This window comes from Mobula birostris, chromosome 1, assembly GCF_030028105.1.
Source record: "Mobula birostris isolate sMobBir1 chromosome 1, sMobBir1.hap1, whole genome shotgun sequence".
NCBI lineage: Eukaryota > Metazoa > Chordata > Chondrichthyes > Myliobatiformes > Myliobatidae > Mobula > Mobula birostris.
In genome coordinates this window covers 73,314,676-73,331,272 of record NC_092370.1, presented here as the reverse complement: position 1 = coordinate 73,331,272, position 16,597 = coordinate 73,314,676, and the positions used below count along the sequence as shown (strand labels likewise).

At 46.4% G+C, this 16,597-nt stretch overlaps 1 protein-coding gene across 4 annotated transcripts in view; it reads left to right on the top strand.

Moving 5' to 3' along the window:
- Positions 1-16,597, top strand: part of LOC140197060 (arf-GAP with GTPase, ANK repeat and PH domain-containing protein 3-like) — a 542,744-nt gene that overhangs the window by 418,896 nt on the left and 107,251 nt on the right. For all 4 annotated transcript variants that reach the window (XM_072256993.1, XM_072256987.1, XM_072256996.1 and 1 more), the window contains one exon: positions 4,325-4,493. In XM_072256993.1, coding sequence (XP_072113094.1) covers positions 4,325-4,493 — 169 coding nt within the window. The remainder of the gene's footprint in view (positions 1-4,324; positions 4,494-16,597) is intronic.

Sequence of the window (16,597 nt, the reverse complement as noted above, 5' to 3'; positions counted from 1 at the left end):
AGAGTACAAGTTCAGAGAGGCTAACTCTATAACACAAAGTTCAGGCCAGAGCCTGGGATAACCTGCAGTTCATACACCATGGAACACTGGGACGTGGCAGGGAAATGGGGTGAAGAGATTGTGGGAGCCATTGTGGGCTCTGTTCACCAAGTGGTTTCTAACAGTGCTTTTCCAATACTGCCACTCTTTTCCTGGTCAACACACACAATGCTGGACAAACTCAGTAAGTCATACAGCATCAATGGAGGGAAATAAACAGTTCAAGACCCTTCATCGGACAGTTTTCTTGGTGACATTGAAATAAATATTGACCTCAGAAGACCAGGGATTCCTTCTGGTCCTTGCAGCCTCACAGAGAAGCTTTATGTCCACCTGGAAAAGCTGACGGCTCAGTCTGTCATGCCTGATGACAAGGCTCAATCTGGTGTCCCAGTTGAGATGATAGAGTTCCCTCCCAACTGATGCAGTGTCCCAGACAGATAATCGTACCTTCTCATTTTGAGGCTCTGTTCATCTTTCGAGCTCACTTTCTCACACTCGCGCTCTCTCACTCTTCCAGTCACTGAACTTGTCACTACCTTCTTCGCTCTTAATTTGTGCCTCCCTGTTCACTTTTCCTTCTCTCTCCCATAAACTCAAGGTGTGTGTTACTCCCCCCCTGCCGGGGTAGGTGTCCCTGAAATGTGAGCTTGCTGCATGGTCTGATCATGGCTCGCAGAATAAGATATTGTGCTTGGTGTGAGGTTGTTGAGGCGCGGCCGATGGAGACGGAATCACTCCCGACAGCCGAGTAATTCACACGTTCACCTTCTGTTAATTCCTATCTGCAACATCAATTAAATTGTTTGTAGAAACTAATTGAATGTGGCTTAATCACACATCTTAATAGCTTTACACGGTTTGAACTTCCTGTTAATTCGAGTAATAAAATGAAATGAGTGCGCTGGCTGTGTAATTAGCGAGGTGGCTTGTGAAGAAATTAGTGCTTTATGGCTTGTAATAAAGGGAGTGTGTTGGCACCTAATTCCGACGGACTCTCACTGCAAGCTGCTGATTCTGAATTTTTCCTTTTAATTTGCACTCTGGTCCCATGTGTCAATTGAGTCTTAAAGAGGCAAGTGTTTCTGCCCCCCCCCCTTTGATAACACCCTTCTTTTCACCGTGAGTCCCACTGGATTTACTGGCTGTCTTCATGCCCTGCATGGGTGGCAGTCCCATTCCCGTTCACTCTGCCCCACGTCAGAAGATCACGGTTCCGTGAAATGCGTAGTGTTGGACTTGAACGGCTGACTGTGCTGTTACGTCTCTTCTTGTTAGTGGACACTAGTGATGTGAGTGTCTCAGTAGTGAGGGGCAGCGAGAGGACTATCATAGCCTGATCATCTGGTTCATGACCACACTTGGTGGTGCGTGAGGGAACTGAGAGATGGCAAGGACTGTGACACTTTCCTTGCAGTTAACATTGTCCAAGGCCAACTTTGAACAAAGATGGAAAACGCAAGAACTCTGACCCACAAGCCTCAAAGTTAAGCCCTGGTCATTGTTGTATGATTGTGTGGCAGGGATCCTCAAGTTGTTGGGTGATTACCTTGGTCCTTGGCGGGCAATGTTGGCATCAGACAATATTAACTGCAGATCTCCCAGGCCCCAAACTGACCCAACATTACCCCTTGCCCTTTCACTGTGGTGGGACATTTGTATCAGAAGTTTTTCTGTGAGAAGCTAGCCCTAAATGGGAATCTGAATTGTGATTGCTGAGTTACTGAACCTCTGGCCAAACCCTCAAGATGTTTGATTGCTATAATAAGTGGTAAAAGCTGATAACATTTAAAAGGAGGCAGAGATTTACAGGAATTTTGTCAGAAATGGCAGGAAATCATTTAGGAAGAGAGACTGAGCTGGGCTTGTTTACTTTGGATGAAGAAAGGTGGAAGGTGAATTTAACTGAGGTCCATAAAATTGTCAGAGGCTGAGCAATGGGGAGATTTGGTTTCCCATAGCTGAGAGATAACTCAGCAGGGAACGTGATTCCAAGTCAATTGCTAAATGATTCGAGGGGAGTTCACCCAGAGTGATGGAAGATTGGAACTCAGTGACTTGAAGGGTGATGGAGGTTGAAAGTGTCACACATTGAGAACTACCCAGAGTGACCATTGGAAGAGTTATGGCCCAAACCTTTTGTGGAAATGAGTTTAACTTCAGCTTCTGTTGCATGGCTAGGATGAACATGATGCAATAAGAGGCCAATTGCTGTGCCAAACAACTTCTGTGATTTTGTTACAGTCACAGAGTTGTACGGAACAGAAGCAGGCCCTTCGGCCCACTATCAATGCTGTCTTTTTTGCCCATCCATGGTAGCACCACAGTAGCGTAGAGGTTAGTGTGACACTATTACAGCTCGGGGCATTGGAGTTTGAAGTTCAATTCCAATGTCATCTGTAAGGAGTTTGTATGTCCTTCCCGTGGAATGTGTGTGTTTTCTCTGGTCCTCAGTTTCCTCTCACAGTCCAAAGTCATACTGGTTAAGTAGGTTAAGGGGTCATTTGTGTTTGTAGTTAGTTATTTATCCCTCAGCTGTAGGAAAAAGATTTTAGCCCTTGATAATTTTATAGAATCATTCTGTCATTGGAGTTGTGCAGCACAGAAACAGGCCCATTGGGCACCTTGTTCATGCTGACCTTGATGCCTATCTACACGAATCCTATTTGGCTGCCTGTGCCCCTCTATGCTTTTCTCACCTCATGTTATAACCAGCAATAATTCTTTGCTGTTACTTCTCACATCCTGGTACTCAGCTTCTCCCTGGGTCTCCACTCTCATCTGATGTAGCTTCTTCCCATAATCTCAACCACATGGACCCAACTTTTCACCACATCCCAGACCCCATCACGAACCATCACTTCCTGATCCCCTCTCCACTCTCATGTTCACTCCCGAACCCCCACACCTTCTCATCAGTTCCTTGCCCCAGATCAGGTAATTAAGTCCATGAGGGCCACAGTGATTTAGTCTGGCACCTTGCTGGTTGTTTGGTGAAGAAGTTCTGTGGAAGTGTCAGGAGGTGTTGAGAGCACAGTCAGTAAAAACCCCTGTGATCCTGCAGCAATGCAGCAGAGTTGCATTGAACCTGAACCTGAGCCTGGACAGATCATCTCTTTCAGGTCAGCACACTGTAGGAAGGAAGTGAAGATCCGAGAGAGGCTTCGGGTGACCTTTAAGGTGAGTGATTTCAGCCTCGATAGACAGGAGCAGTAGAGCTAAAAGTCTTGAGAGGAGATGTGACGGTGGTATTCAGAGTTCTGCTGGTTCAAATGGGGCAAATGGAAGGAAGCTGTCCTACTAACAGGTGGTTCAAAAGTCAAGGCTGCAAATTGGAGATCTTGGTCATTGTATGCAAGGAGAATCAGAATAGTTGTTAACTGGTCGATTGAAATGGAATCAGTCAGGGCTTTCAACAAGAGAGAAGATAACCTGCAGGGCAGTGGGAAAGTTGTGATTACTGAAATGGATGTGATTGCAGTACCAGGAGCTGGCACTGCCTTGATGGGCTGAATGGCCTGTGCTGCAACAGGCTATTTGGTCCATCTGGTTTACTACCTAATCCCATCTACCTGGTCTTGGACCATATCCCTCCAAACCCCTCTAATCATGTACCTATCCACATTTCTCTTAAATGTGGCAATTTTAACCCACATCCGTCCCTTCCGCTGGCAACTCTTTCCATACTCGTACTGTCCGCTGATTGAAGAAGTTCCACCCAGGTTCCCCTTAAATATTTCACCTTTGACTCTAAGCCTACAACCTCTAGTTCCAGTCTCACCCAACCTCAGTTCCAGTCTCACCCAACCTCAACCTCAGAAACCTTGTACGTGCTTACCCCACAGGTTGTGCATGTAATGGAAATGTCTGAGTCTACAACCCTCTATATCCTCTTGCAATCCTGTGCACTTGAGTCCATACCAGGCAGTGATGCAGTGAGTCAGAATGCTGTCCACAGTACATCTGTAGAAATTTGGTGGCATACCAAAGTTTTTTCGGACTCCTAATAAAGTAGAGCCACTGGGATGCCTAAATTGTTCAATATCTAATTTTTTTTCCCCGATGGGAATCTTTTGACCAGATCCAGCTTTTCCATCCTTGTGTGATTCTTGGAGGCTTCCATCCATCAGCTGGAAGTCCCACCCTTCTCTGTATGGCCAGAGATGACTGTGTGAGATGTTCTGGTGTTACATGGTGCTGTGTGATTATTTTACTGCCTGCTTGACTGTTACAGTTGTGATGTTGCGGCAGATAAGACTCGTAATGCTTCTGTCTGCTCCTTTAGGATTACATGCAGAATGTCCACGGTAAGGAGATTGACCTCCTGCGCACAACAGTCAAAGTTCCGGGGAAACGGCTCCCACGAGCCTCAGCTGGGAACGTTCCTGGAGCCAGCCCCAAGACCAACGGCCTCACCAAGGACAGGAGCAATCTGCAGCTGGCAGCTAGTCAAGGTATGCGAGCTGCCATTCCCCAGTCTGTGAGCATAACATGGTGAATGTTGGGTCAGTGTTGTGTGAATTTGCCGCAGACCCAGGGCCGTTGCTGAACATAGTGTTGATGCAATTGGAGGATTGGTCACGGTCTTGTGTCAGTTGGAATGAGAGTGATGTGAGGCAATGCCCCTGTTGGAAAGCTGGGTAAGATGGAAGTCATATAAAATGGAGATGCCATGTCTGTGAGCAGTTGGGATGAAACAGGGTGCACAGTTTTCCAGCAGAAAGTGTGGGATAAACCTGTGGTGGACTCTTGAATGCTCACTTTGGTACAAGATCGTTCATCCTGCAAAACCACATTGACTTTACCTTGAAATGCAGTGGAGGTCATTCTGGCTTGATGTGTTAACGTGTGAAGACTCTGAGTTTATCAGGCAACCAAATACAGACAGTGACCCTGAAGCCACGCATACCGTGCCCATGACTTGTTACTGATGTAAAATGCTGGAGAACTGAAATAACAGCAGAACATGCTGGAAGTACTCTGCAGGAAAACAATTGATAAGAAAAGATTAGTATTATTAGTCACATGTACATTGAAACGCACAGTGAAATGTGCCGTCTATGTCAACAACTAACACAGTCCAAGGTTATGCTGGGAGCAGTTCACAGTTGTCGCCATGTTTTCAGTGCCAATGTAGCATTCCCACAACTTAGGAACCCTTACTAACCTATACAGCTTTGGAATGTGGGAGAAAATCCACATAGTCATGGGGGGGGGGGGGAAGAGAGACCATGGCGGAAATGGAACCCTGATCGCTGGTGCTGTAAACTGTTATGCAAGGCACTGCACCGCTGGGCCACCCTACATCTACATTCCAGAACTGGGAGTAGGCCCTAAGGTGCAGGGGAAGGAAGGAGGGAGGGTGGAGAGCAGCCACTGAACAGAGTCTAAATGCAAGTAGTCGATAATGCAGAAAACTAAAAGTGTCAGTGAAATGCAGAAATGTTTGCTGAATTTGCAGAAGCATTGTTGAAATCTGGAATAAAAGAAGCTATAAATATTGCAGAATGGTGGTCCTTTGTTGAGCAGATCACGTTGCGAGTGACTAGAGGTGTAAAGAAGCTGGGAATAGTGCAGGTATATCAGGATTTCAATTGCAAGGAGTGTTTGGGTCGCAGAATGACAGGAAGGTGCCTCGAGAAGGGGAGTGGGTGCTGGTGGAGCCAGAAGAGTAGTCTAAAACTTCCTGAAAAGTTCAGTCCAGTCAGAGTGTGGACTGGTGAGGGGAACAGAAAACACGTTTGCGTGTTCCAAGCTTCTGTACTGTGTCTGCCCTTCCAGGTTTCTCACATTGGAGATAGCAAACATTGCTGAACACCTCATTCACTTCTCGAGACTGAGTCTTTAACAACTTCTCCATTGTACTTCTCCCTGTATTTGACCTAGTACGCTGTTGCAGTGAACCCCTCAGCCTCAGATCGGACCTCAGCCTCCGACACTTCAGAGAAAACAATGTAAGTTATATGACCTGTCCTTATAGCTAATATCCTCTAATACAGGCCACATCCTGGTGAACCCGTTCTGCAGCCTCTTGAAACCCTTCACAATCTTCCTGTAATGCAGCAACCAGAACTGCACACAAAATTCCAGATGTGGCCAATCAAAGATTTATACAATTGCAGCATGATTTCACAACGTTTCTGCTCAATGGGAAGGTAGAATTTGAACCTGATAAACGTGAGGTGATGTACTCTCTGAAAATCAATAAGGATAGGATATCCATAGTGTATGATAGGCTCCTTGGTGGTATTGGGGTATGCAATGACCTTAGTGTATTGAGTCCATGGATCCCTGAAGATGTCAGCAAAGATCAATAAAGTGGTGAAGGATGGTGTGGGAAATTTGCCTTCATTATCTTGAGGCACACGGAATATAAGAGCTGGGAGGTCACGGTGAAACTTGATGAAACATTATTTGGGTCTCAGTTGGTGTGGGTTGTGCAGTTCTGGTTGTCACACCATAGAGAGGATATGGCAGTGCTGGTGAAGGTACAGTGAGAGACTGGATGGGCTGGGGTTGTTTGGAGGACATGGGTATGGGAGGTAGTTCTAAAAGTGTCCAAAGGATAGAAAACCAGAGGGTATGGTTTAAGGGTTAAGAAGTTTGGAGGGAATAAGTCTTTTGTTTCTCCCTGAGGTGGGCTGGAATGTGGACAACACTGTCTGAGGGGTGGTGGAGACTGACACTCCCACAGCAGGGGAGAAGTAGCTAAAGGGGCACTTATCAGCAAGGCAGGGTAGGCTACAGATGGAGAGATGATAAAATGGAATTTAAGTGGTATTTCAATGAGGACTGTTCTTCTGTTCCTGTCTGTGTGTTACTGTAGTTCGTTCCAGTTATGTGTTACTGTAGTTCCCATTATTACTGTCTGTGTGGAACCATATCTGTCTGTTCCTGCTACTTGTGTGGGACCATATCTCCCCTTGTTCCTGTCTGTGAGGGACTGTATCTCCCCTTGTTCCTGTCTGTGAGTGACTGTATCTCCCTCTGTTCCTGTCTGTGAGGGACTGTATCTCCCCCTGTTCCTGTCTGTGAGTGATTGTATCTCCCCCTGTTCCTGTCTGTGAGTGATTGTATCTCCCCCTGTTCCTGTCTGTGTGGGACTGTATCTCCCCTTGTTCATGACTGTAGCTCATGCTGTGGCAGTCACCTTTACTTATACCTCCATTCTGTGGTGACCGGTGTAAGCAGTCAGGTAATTATCAGCTTTTGCTGGGAGTGTTTAGTGGAACGCTCGGCTGGTGCATTTCATGTCTCGGCAGCTTTGTCCTGGTCCCACCGGACTTGCTTGGAGTTAGAGGTGGAAAGATTCAGACATGAATTCCTAGAAAGGTTAATTAGTCCAGAGGAAGGGAAAAAGATGAGAAGAGTGCACGGGAGACTCTATTTTCAAATCAGAGCTCACAAACAATTAACCTTTAGAACAAATGTAGTTTGTGTAGGAGGGGAGTGGGTGATCCATCAGAGGGATGTGACTGGGAACATTTTTCCAAATGGTTAAAGACCTCTCCAGCATATTTAGATTCTTGGGTGGTAAACTGATTAACCCTTTCCACACCTTGACCATTGACAGCAATTCAGGGGACAACTGGTGAGTGTTGAGGGGAGAGTCATCCTGGAGAGATGAATGGAGCACATGGCAGTATAGAAAGATACTGGCATGGACAGAAGATTGGATGATTGGCAGAAGGCAAAGAGTGGGAATAAAAGGAGCCTTTATTGGCTGCCAGTGACTACTGGCATTCCTCAGTGGTCAGTGTTGGGTCTGCTACTTTTCACATTATACATTAATGATCTCAGTGATGGAATTGATTGCTTTGTGGCCATGTTTGCAAACAATACAAAGACAGGTAGAATGGCAGGTAGTGTTGAGGAAGCAGGAAGTCTGCAGAAGAACGTGGCAAGATTAGGAGACTGGTCAAAGAAGTGGAAGATGGAATACAGTGCACAGAAGTATATGGTCATGCACTTTGGTAGAAGGAATAAAGACAGAGACTATTTTCTAAATGGAGAGCAAATTCAGAAATCGGAGGTGCAAAGAGATTTGAGAGTCCTGGAGGCTAACATGCAAGTTGAGTCAGTAATAAGGAAGGCAAATGCATTGTTAGCATTAATTTTGAGAGGACTAGAACATGAAAGCAAAGACGTAATGCTGAGGCATTATAAGGCAGTGGTCAGGCCACGTGTAGAGCGTTGTGAGCAGTTCTACACGCCACATCTAAGGAAGGAGTGCCAGCATTGGAGAGGGTCCATAGGAGGTCGGCGAGGGTGATCACAGCAATGAAAGGGTTAATCAACGAGGAGCATTTGGTAGCTTGGGGCCTGTACTCAATGGAGTTCAGAAGGATAAGGCTAGGATCTCCTTGAAACCTACCAAATAGGGGGGATCTCATTGAAACCTACTGGAATCTGAAAGATCTAGGAAGAGTAGATGTGGAAAAGATGAGAGAGGATAGCAGAGCTTCAGAATTAAAGGTCATCCCCTTAGAACAGAGATGGGGAAAAACTCCTTTAGCCAGAGTGTGGCGAATCTGTGGAATTCATTACCACAGACAGCTGTGGCAGCCAAGACATTGAGTTTATTTAAAACAGTGATGGATAGGTTCTTGGTTAGTAAGAGGGTTGAGAATGGGGTTGAGAGGGAAAATAAATCAGCCATGAGGGAATGGCAGAGCTGACTTGATGGGCTGAATGGACTAATTCTCCTCCTCTGTCTTACTGCCTTACAGTCAGAGGGCGAACAGTGTGGGAGGGGCAGTGAAGTTATGGGAGAGGGTGAGGATTTGGGAGGGAAGGAGGGACGGTGTGGGAAGGGCAATGAAGTTGTAGGAGAGGGTGAGTGTGTGGGAGTGGCTGAGGATGTGTGAGTGGCAGTGATGGTGTGATAGGGATGGAGGGACGGTGTGAGAAGGGCAATGAAGTTGCGGGGAGAGGGTCGGTGTGTGCAGATGTGTGAGAAGCGGTGATGGTGTGGGGGAAGAGGTTGAGAGTGTGGGCCGATGTTCTGCAGTGAGTGGAGGGTGTGCTGGGGGAACAGGTAGGTGATGCAGAGGTATGGAGTCTAATCTCCGGCATTGTCCTGACACACACTGAAGACACTACCTATCCACTGTGTGTGTACACCCTCACTCTGTGTACACCTGCCTTGCATTTACACCTACGCTGTGTATACACCCCTCATGCACACCCATGCAGTCTGAACCGCAGCCTAATTCAGATAGACGGCAGTGCTAAGGCTGTGCTGATGTTCTGCTGTCTGCTGAGCTCTGGTCGATACCCCGGGGAATGTGTTGTGTGTATGTGTGTGGCAGTTCCAGCTCTCCCACAATGGGTCAGTCGTCAGCCTGGGTTAGGGGTTAAACCAGCCCATTGATTTCTTTTCACATTGACTGTACAGATTAAAATCTCTTGATATGAAGATGCTGGCTGACATTCAGTGTGACGGCAGTGGTGTGTGCTGATAAGGAGTGTGCGGACAACGGTTGTTCACCTGCCAGGCAGTTCCCCAGGGCTGACTGGATGTCAAGTTTATATCTGGGAGCTGTCCGATAAACTCACTCAGAAGATTGACCAGTGGCTGGCACTGGCTTGATGGGCCCAATGGCATTCCTGTATGTTGCACCCATACTGTGAGCTGTTCCTCTCAGAGTGTAGGTTTGGCGATACAGCACTGTACAGGCCTAGATTCTCACTCCCTGTACAACCATCATCTCTTGTGGCATCTTGCTATGTAATATGGCTGCTGTTACTGGTTACAGTGTTTCAGACTGACACAGTGCTTGGGTCCAGTAAGGAGGGCTGGCAGTGCTGTGGGACTTAAGTTTAGGTGCTGGCAATGGGCGAGGTGAGCTGAGGACGATACTGATACCGTCTGCAACATCTGCACTGATTGAGTCATCAGCCAGTGTGTTCTGCCTTGACATGAGGCGTGTGATCCTGTCTTGACGTAAGATTTGTGGTGCCTTGCTCTGAGGTTTGTGGTCCTGTCTCAATGAGGTTTGTGTCCCTGAGGGTCTGGTCAGGGCTGAGAATTGGCTACTGGAGAACTGGGCAGGTGGGTGCAGAGGATAGACACTGCTCAGCCTAGCACTGCCCAAGTTAATGCAGGTCAGTCCTAATAGTCCAGACCAGACCAGACCAGCCCAGCGCTTTACAGTTCAAACTAACTCAGCCCTATCCAAGGTACCCTAGGCACTGTCTGCCCTGTCCTACCCTGCCTTTAAGTTTCAACTGGTCAGGCTGTGGTGGGATTGGCCGCTCTGGTTTCGGTTAAGAGCAGCAGATGACCTGTGCCAGTCTGCATTACGTACAACTAAAATTCTTCACCAGAGGCTGCCGATGTGCTTTAAGCAAGCTGATGACTTGGTCTGGTAGAAAGACTGCGGATTACATGGAGAAAGAGCAGTCAGAAGCATTAGTGGTTAAGCCTCATTACTCTACTCTGTGTATAATGGTGTTAACACAACGTGAGGTCTGAACAGAGTTGTGGCTCATGAATTCCTGACAAAAACCTCTGGCCGCCTGATGCCAATTTGGGAGAAACCTTCTTAAGTAACTGAGTGACTGTTGTGCCCCCACCAAACTACAATAGAGATGAGAGTCTGCAGGTCTGGACCAGAGGGACTGATGTTCACCCAGGGAAGATGAAAGGTTCCTGAACTCCAGGAGGTGAATTACTGAAGCTGCAGATGTGCAGCAGAGTGTGGCATCGGTCGGGAGCTGAATAGGTGAACAATTAGCACAGGAGAGGCTCTTAAAACTTGCAAGCTTCACCTAGGTGGAGATCAGGTATGGTCAGGTTCAGACAACGTGGTCCTGACTGTGCTGACCCTGAATCTTGCTATACCAAATGTATAAATCAGCAATTTATTCAAAAAGTTCCCTTGGGTATTACACGAACACAGGAGCAAGAGTCAGCAACCAAACCTGCACCATGTGGTCATGGCTGATCCATTCAGGTCTGGTCTTGAGGAACAGTGTATGACCTGGAATGTGAACACCTAGTCCTGTCACCCATCAGCCACAGATTTTGGACCATACTCATACAACACCACCTCTGCTGTCTGCTCATTTATCTTGTCATGTTGTTTCATTCAAATAAAGGTGCTAAGCTTTGACTTTTTATAGATTGCCCTGATATGCTGCATACTTTTGCCTCAGTCTGTTACACTTTGCTTGTCAGTTTCCCCCTCTCTGTCCTGTGCACAACTCATTTTCTCTTGACTTATTACATCTTCTGTATTTGTTTCTCTCCCCACTGTGAGGCCCTGTGTCCAACTCTGGTCCTTGGTCCCAGCAGGATTCAAGTGAAGCCCATCCCAATGGGACAGCTCTTTCCTTCCCCTAAACGCATTTCTCTCACAACAAGCTTTGAGGATTGTGCTTCCTATTTTCAGTTTAGCTCCAAGTTCTTCACAATTCCTTGAATCTCCTTTCATACCCCACCAGTACTTTTTGGACCACAACAACTGAATCCTCCCCCTTCCATTCCAAGTTATTCTCCAGACCAAAAGAGATGTTCTTAGCTCTAGCAGAAGACAGTCAACACAACCTTTGGGACACTGTCTTAGCTGCAGAGGAATTCTCCCTATAACCTGGTGCTACGGACAGTTTATCACCCTCCCTGCAGTGAGCACTATCATCCACACAGGGGGCAAGAACCCCATGCTTATGGGACAAGACTATAAGACTGTAAGACATAGGAGCAGAATTTGGCTACTTGGCCCATCGAGTGCTCTACTATTTGATCATGGCTGATTTCATTTCCTTCTCAACTACATTCTCTTGCCTTCTCCCTGTAACCTTTGACACCCTTACCATCAACCTCCACTTGAAATATACCAAATGACTTTGCCTCCTCAGCCTTTTGTGGCAATGAATTCCACAGACTCACCATCTTCTGGCTAAAGAAATTCTTCCTCATCTCTGTTCTAAAGGGACTTGCTTCTATTCTGAGGCTGTGCTCTCTGGTTCTTGACTCTCCCATGATAGGAAATATCTTGCCCATGTCTAAAGCTTTCAATATTTGGCAGTTTTCAGTGGGATTCCCCCTCCCCTCATTTTTCTGAACTGCAACTGAGTACAAGCCTCGAGCTATCAAACATTCTTCATGCATTAACTCTTTCCTCCCTGGGATCACTCTCTTGAACCTTCTCTGGACCCTCTCCAATGTCAGCACATCCTTTCTTGGAAATGGGGCCCAAAACTGCTCACAGTACTCCAAATATAAACTGGCGGCCAATATCTTAAAGAGTCTCAGGCAAGGGGAATGGCTGGGGCTCATCTGGAACTATGCCCCAGACCGCTCTGCAGTCACACTATCCTCTCCCTGACTATTTACCATAAATATTCACCCACCTTGGTTTGTCCTGAGATACCATGTCCAGGCCAATCTCTCCTGTCACAGTGTTCAGAGCTCAGACTCTAGCTCATCAACTCAGAGCCAAAGTTACTGGAGTAGATGTGTTCACTGTTGGGGTCCATCAACTCCCACATGTTGTAGCTACAACATGTCAGCTAGACCAGCCATCTCTTCTAATTATCAGTTTATATTAGATTTCACCACTTTAAAAATGCAGGAGTTGCTCACATTGATGTGCCCTGATTTAAAATACTTGATCCATCAGAGTAGAGAGGAAATAAAAGAAAAATAATTGAACAATCACCCGGCTGCTGACCTGTGACCTCACACGTAGGCACACACTACACAGAGACAGGCTTTTCAGCTCACAGAGTCTGTACCAACCCATATCCACCCATTTACACCAATCATACCCTAACCCATTTTATTCCCTGCATATTCCCATCGACTACCGTTCCCACCCACTCCTCCCCCCACCACAGATTGTACTCCCAACTACACACTGGAGACAATGTGCAGCAGTGAATTAACCCACTAATCCACACAGCTCTGGGATGTGGGCTGAAACTTTGGGTTCAGAGAGTTACAGGGAGAACGTGGAAACCCCACACATGCAGGTGATCAGTTTGGAAAGTCAAGTTACAGGTGTAATGTATATACTATATGGTGGGGTACTGAAGAACAGTGCCCATTGTGTAATGCCCAGTGACTGATTACTGGCAGCAAAAAAAAACAAAACTACTAAAAACCTTATTAATACACTTTATTAATAACAATCAACGCTAACAATGGAGAGGTGAGCGGAGCCAGAGGTGCAGGCGAGGCATGATCAAGGCAGGGTCGAAGCAGAGTCAAGGCAAAGTCACGGTGACCTGAGAGTGAGGAAAGTTCTGATGTCTGATCATTTTAAGCGCCGGACTGAATTGGAAAGGTTGAGTATGGGCCGAATCGTAATGGTGAGTTTCAGGCCCAAGAGCAGTCCGAGAGCAAGGAACGACCCATTGTTTGGGTGATTTAAGCACCAGACCAGATTGAAAAGGTCAGGGTGTAAGGCCTGGAGACGAAATGGTGGCTGCTTCTGCGTGCTGCTCCACAACATTTCCTCAGCTCCGCGCTGAATTGAGGCTGTGGCCTTCTCCAGTGGCAGTGATGCCTGGCTTCATGTCATCTGAAGTTCTGCAACTATTTGCTTGCTTTTATTGTTTGCACAAGTTTTTTTTCTCTCTCTGTTTGACAGTCTTTTTTAATGGGTTCTTTTGAAGTTTCTTTGTTTTGTGGCAGTCTGTAAGGAGATGAATTTCCAGGTTGCATATAGTATGCTTACTTTGAACTTTGAATGTTGATAAATAGGGAGACCGAGAGGTTCAGGTCCATAGTTTTTTGAAAGTGGCATCGCAGATAGACAGGGTGATGAAGGAGGTGTATGCCATGCTTATCTTTTTAGGTCAGCGCTTGGATTATAGAATTGGAACATTACGTTACCTTAAAAAACATTCATTATACCGCACTTGAAGCACTGTGTACAGTTCTGGTCACCATATCACAGAAAGGATGTGTTTGTGCTGGAGAGGGTGCAGAGGAGATTCACCAGAATGTTGCCTGGATTGGAGAACTTTTTTTATGGGGAGAGATTGCATAATTGTTTTCCCTGCAGTGAAGGAGGCTAAGAGTGACTTGATTGAGGTGTTTAAGGTTATGAGGAAAGATGGGGTGGCTGGTCAGAATCTTTTTTCCCATGGGAGAGGTATCAAAGACAAAAGTGCATAGGTTTAAAGTGAGGGATTTGTAGGGGATTTTTTTCACACAGAGAGTGGTTGAGATCTGGAACTCACTACCAAAGGAGGTGCTGGAATCAGATACAGGCATTGAAGGATATGGCCCTCCTGCAATCACATGAGATTAGTGCAGGTGGGCAAAGAGCTCGGGCTGATGACGGGCTGAAGGGCCTGTACAACATGATGAATCAGGATCTGACCTCAGTTACTGGACTTGTGGAAACAACACTGAAGAAACCTTAAAACATCTTGCTCAAAAAATCCCAAGCTCACCCATTGTCAGTCTCCATAAAACCAGTATATCCAGCTCAGAGAGGGTCTGTCCTGACCAGCGAGAATCTGCCTCGGTCCAGCACTGCCCATCTTGGCAGAACACAAGTACCTGATCAAACCTGTCCGTCCAAGTAAATGGTCACACGTTTGCTCCACATTATATACAGATGGATCTGTTTGTTGTTTTTAGCGGATGATGGTATCCCAACTAAAGATGGCTAAGCTGGTCGATATATGTCCAGACCTTACCTGTCCCAAACACAGACACTTGGACTGTACCACCACCTTGTCCCAAATACAGATGGCTTGAACAAGCAATTCACAGCCACACTCCTAAACCTGGTCTGCAGGGGAAGATCAGTGCAGCAGGTAGAGAGAAGGCATTACTCCAGGACAAAACCTCTGGCTGCAGATGGGATGACCTGATGCAATGGGAGGTAAGGGAGGCAGTGTCCCAGACCTGGCCCCAGCCTCTAGTCCTTAAATATGGGGAACTACATCATCTTCAAGGAGGGGAGGGGGGTGACACTTGGCAAGTCTGCTGGAAGTACAACAATCTTAAAGTGAATTGGAATGAGAATAATTAGATTAATGAATGAAAGCCAAGGTGGAATTATTAACATTAATTGCTCCTTGAGCAAATTGATAGAGTTCTTTGAGGAAGAGAATTGATGTAGATCCTTAGAATTTATGGCATGGCAAAAAAACCCAACCTCAGGCTGGTGTCCCTGGTCTTGCCTCCTCCTCAAATTGTCTGTAGGGAACTTGAATCCCTCTCTCTCATCAGCTTATCTGTAATTCCCTGAATTACTCCACAGCTCCCTGTGTTAACGCTCCACACTCTCATCACTGTTTGGCTGAAGAAATTGCTGTTGAATTTCTGTGGGCTTTTGATGATTTGTATGTGGATGCCCCCCCCCCACCCCGCTTCACTCTGTGCCAGAGTGGAAGGAAACACTCTGTTCAAACTGTGCACCGGATCCTGCCTCGGGTGCCTCAATTACTGAGTACTTCATAGTTCAGATCAGGACTGGAGACCAACGGGGGGAACAACGTGGAAACCCCTGGAATTAGGGGAACTGTGCAGATTTGCAAGAGCCAGAAAGCAGGGGCAAGTGATGAACCACTGTCCAAGCCTTCGTGATCCATTAGCAGACTGGGCTTGGTGTACATGCCATTAGCTCTGTGTGCGGATCAGGAGAACGTACCCCAATGGAGAGTCTGACTGTACCCCCACCTGTAAAGAACATGGAAACTTGATAGATTGAAGACAGAACTGGCTTGTCTATGCAAGCCAGAGGGTCATGGTGGAGGAGTGTGATTCTGACTGGAGATTTGTGAGTAGTGGTGTTCTACAGTGATCGGTGCTGGGTCCTCTGTTGTTCATTATGTATACAGGTAATTTGGACAAAAATGCAGATTGGCAAAATTGTGAATAGTGAAGAAGATTTTCAAAGGATATAGATCAATGGATAAAATGGGCAGAGAAAAGGCAGATGGTGTTTAATTCAGGTATATCTGAGGTGTTCACTTTGGGAGATCAAATATAAAAGGAAAGTATATCGTAACTGGCAGGACTTTTTTTTAACAAAATAATGTATCTTTCAATAACAACATTATCTATCACAAACTAAATTCAAATATTCCCATTCTCATCTGTGGTGCCTAATGGCTCTGGAACACCTCCAGAGTACCCATGGACACTGTGTGTTATTTCACCAGGGTTAGCCAGGCACAGATATACCCCTGGAACATTGCCAGGTAGTCAGCTCAAGCAGATCCCTCCTCTGCCCACCTCTACAACCCCACAGATAGCTAACTTGAGTAATCCCAGGAACAAGTTCTCTAGGACATCCTCCTCCCTCCCTGCTGTCTCTATACTAGATGACTAAATATGAAGAGGGTGGGGTTAAAATGGAACCAGAAAGTGAGGAGCAGCCCCCAATGGCAGGACCCCTTGGGAACATCGATGTATCATGGGATCTTGGCATGCAAGTTCATAGCTTTGGCCAGGCCACATCTGGAGTACGGTCAACAGTTTTGTCACCCCATTATAGGAAGGGTGTGGGTGCAGAAGTAGTTCACTGAATTTGCATGGATTGTATCCGCTATATATAGTGGTTGGACAGACGTCGGAGTTTGTAAAGTT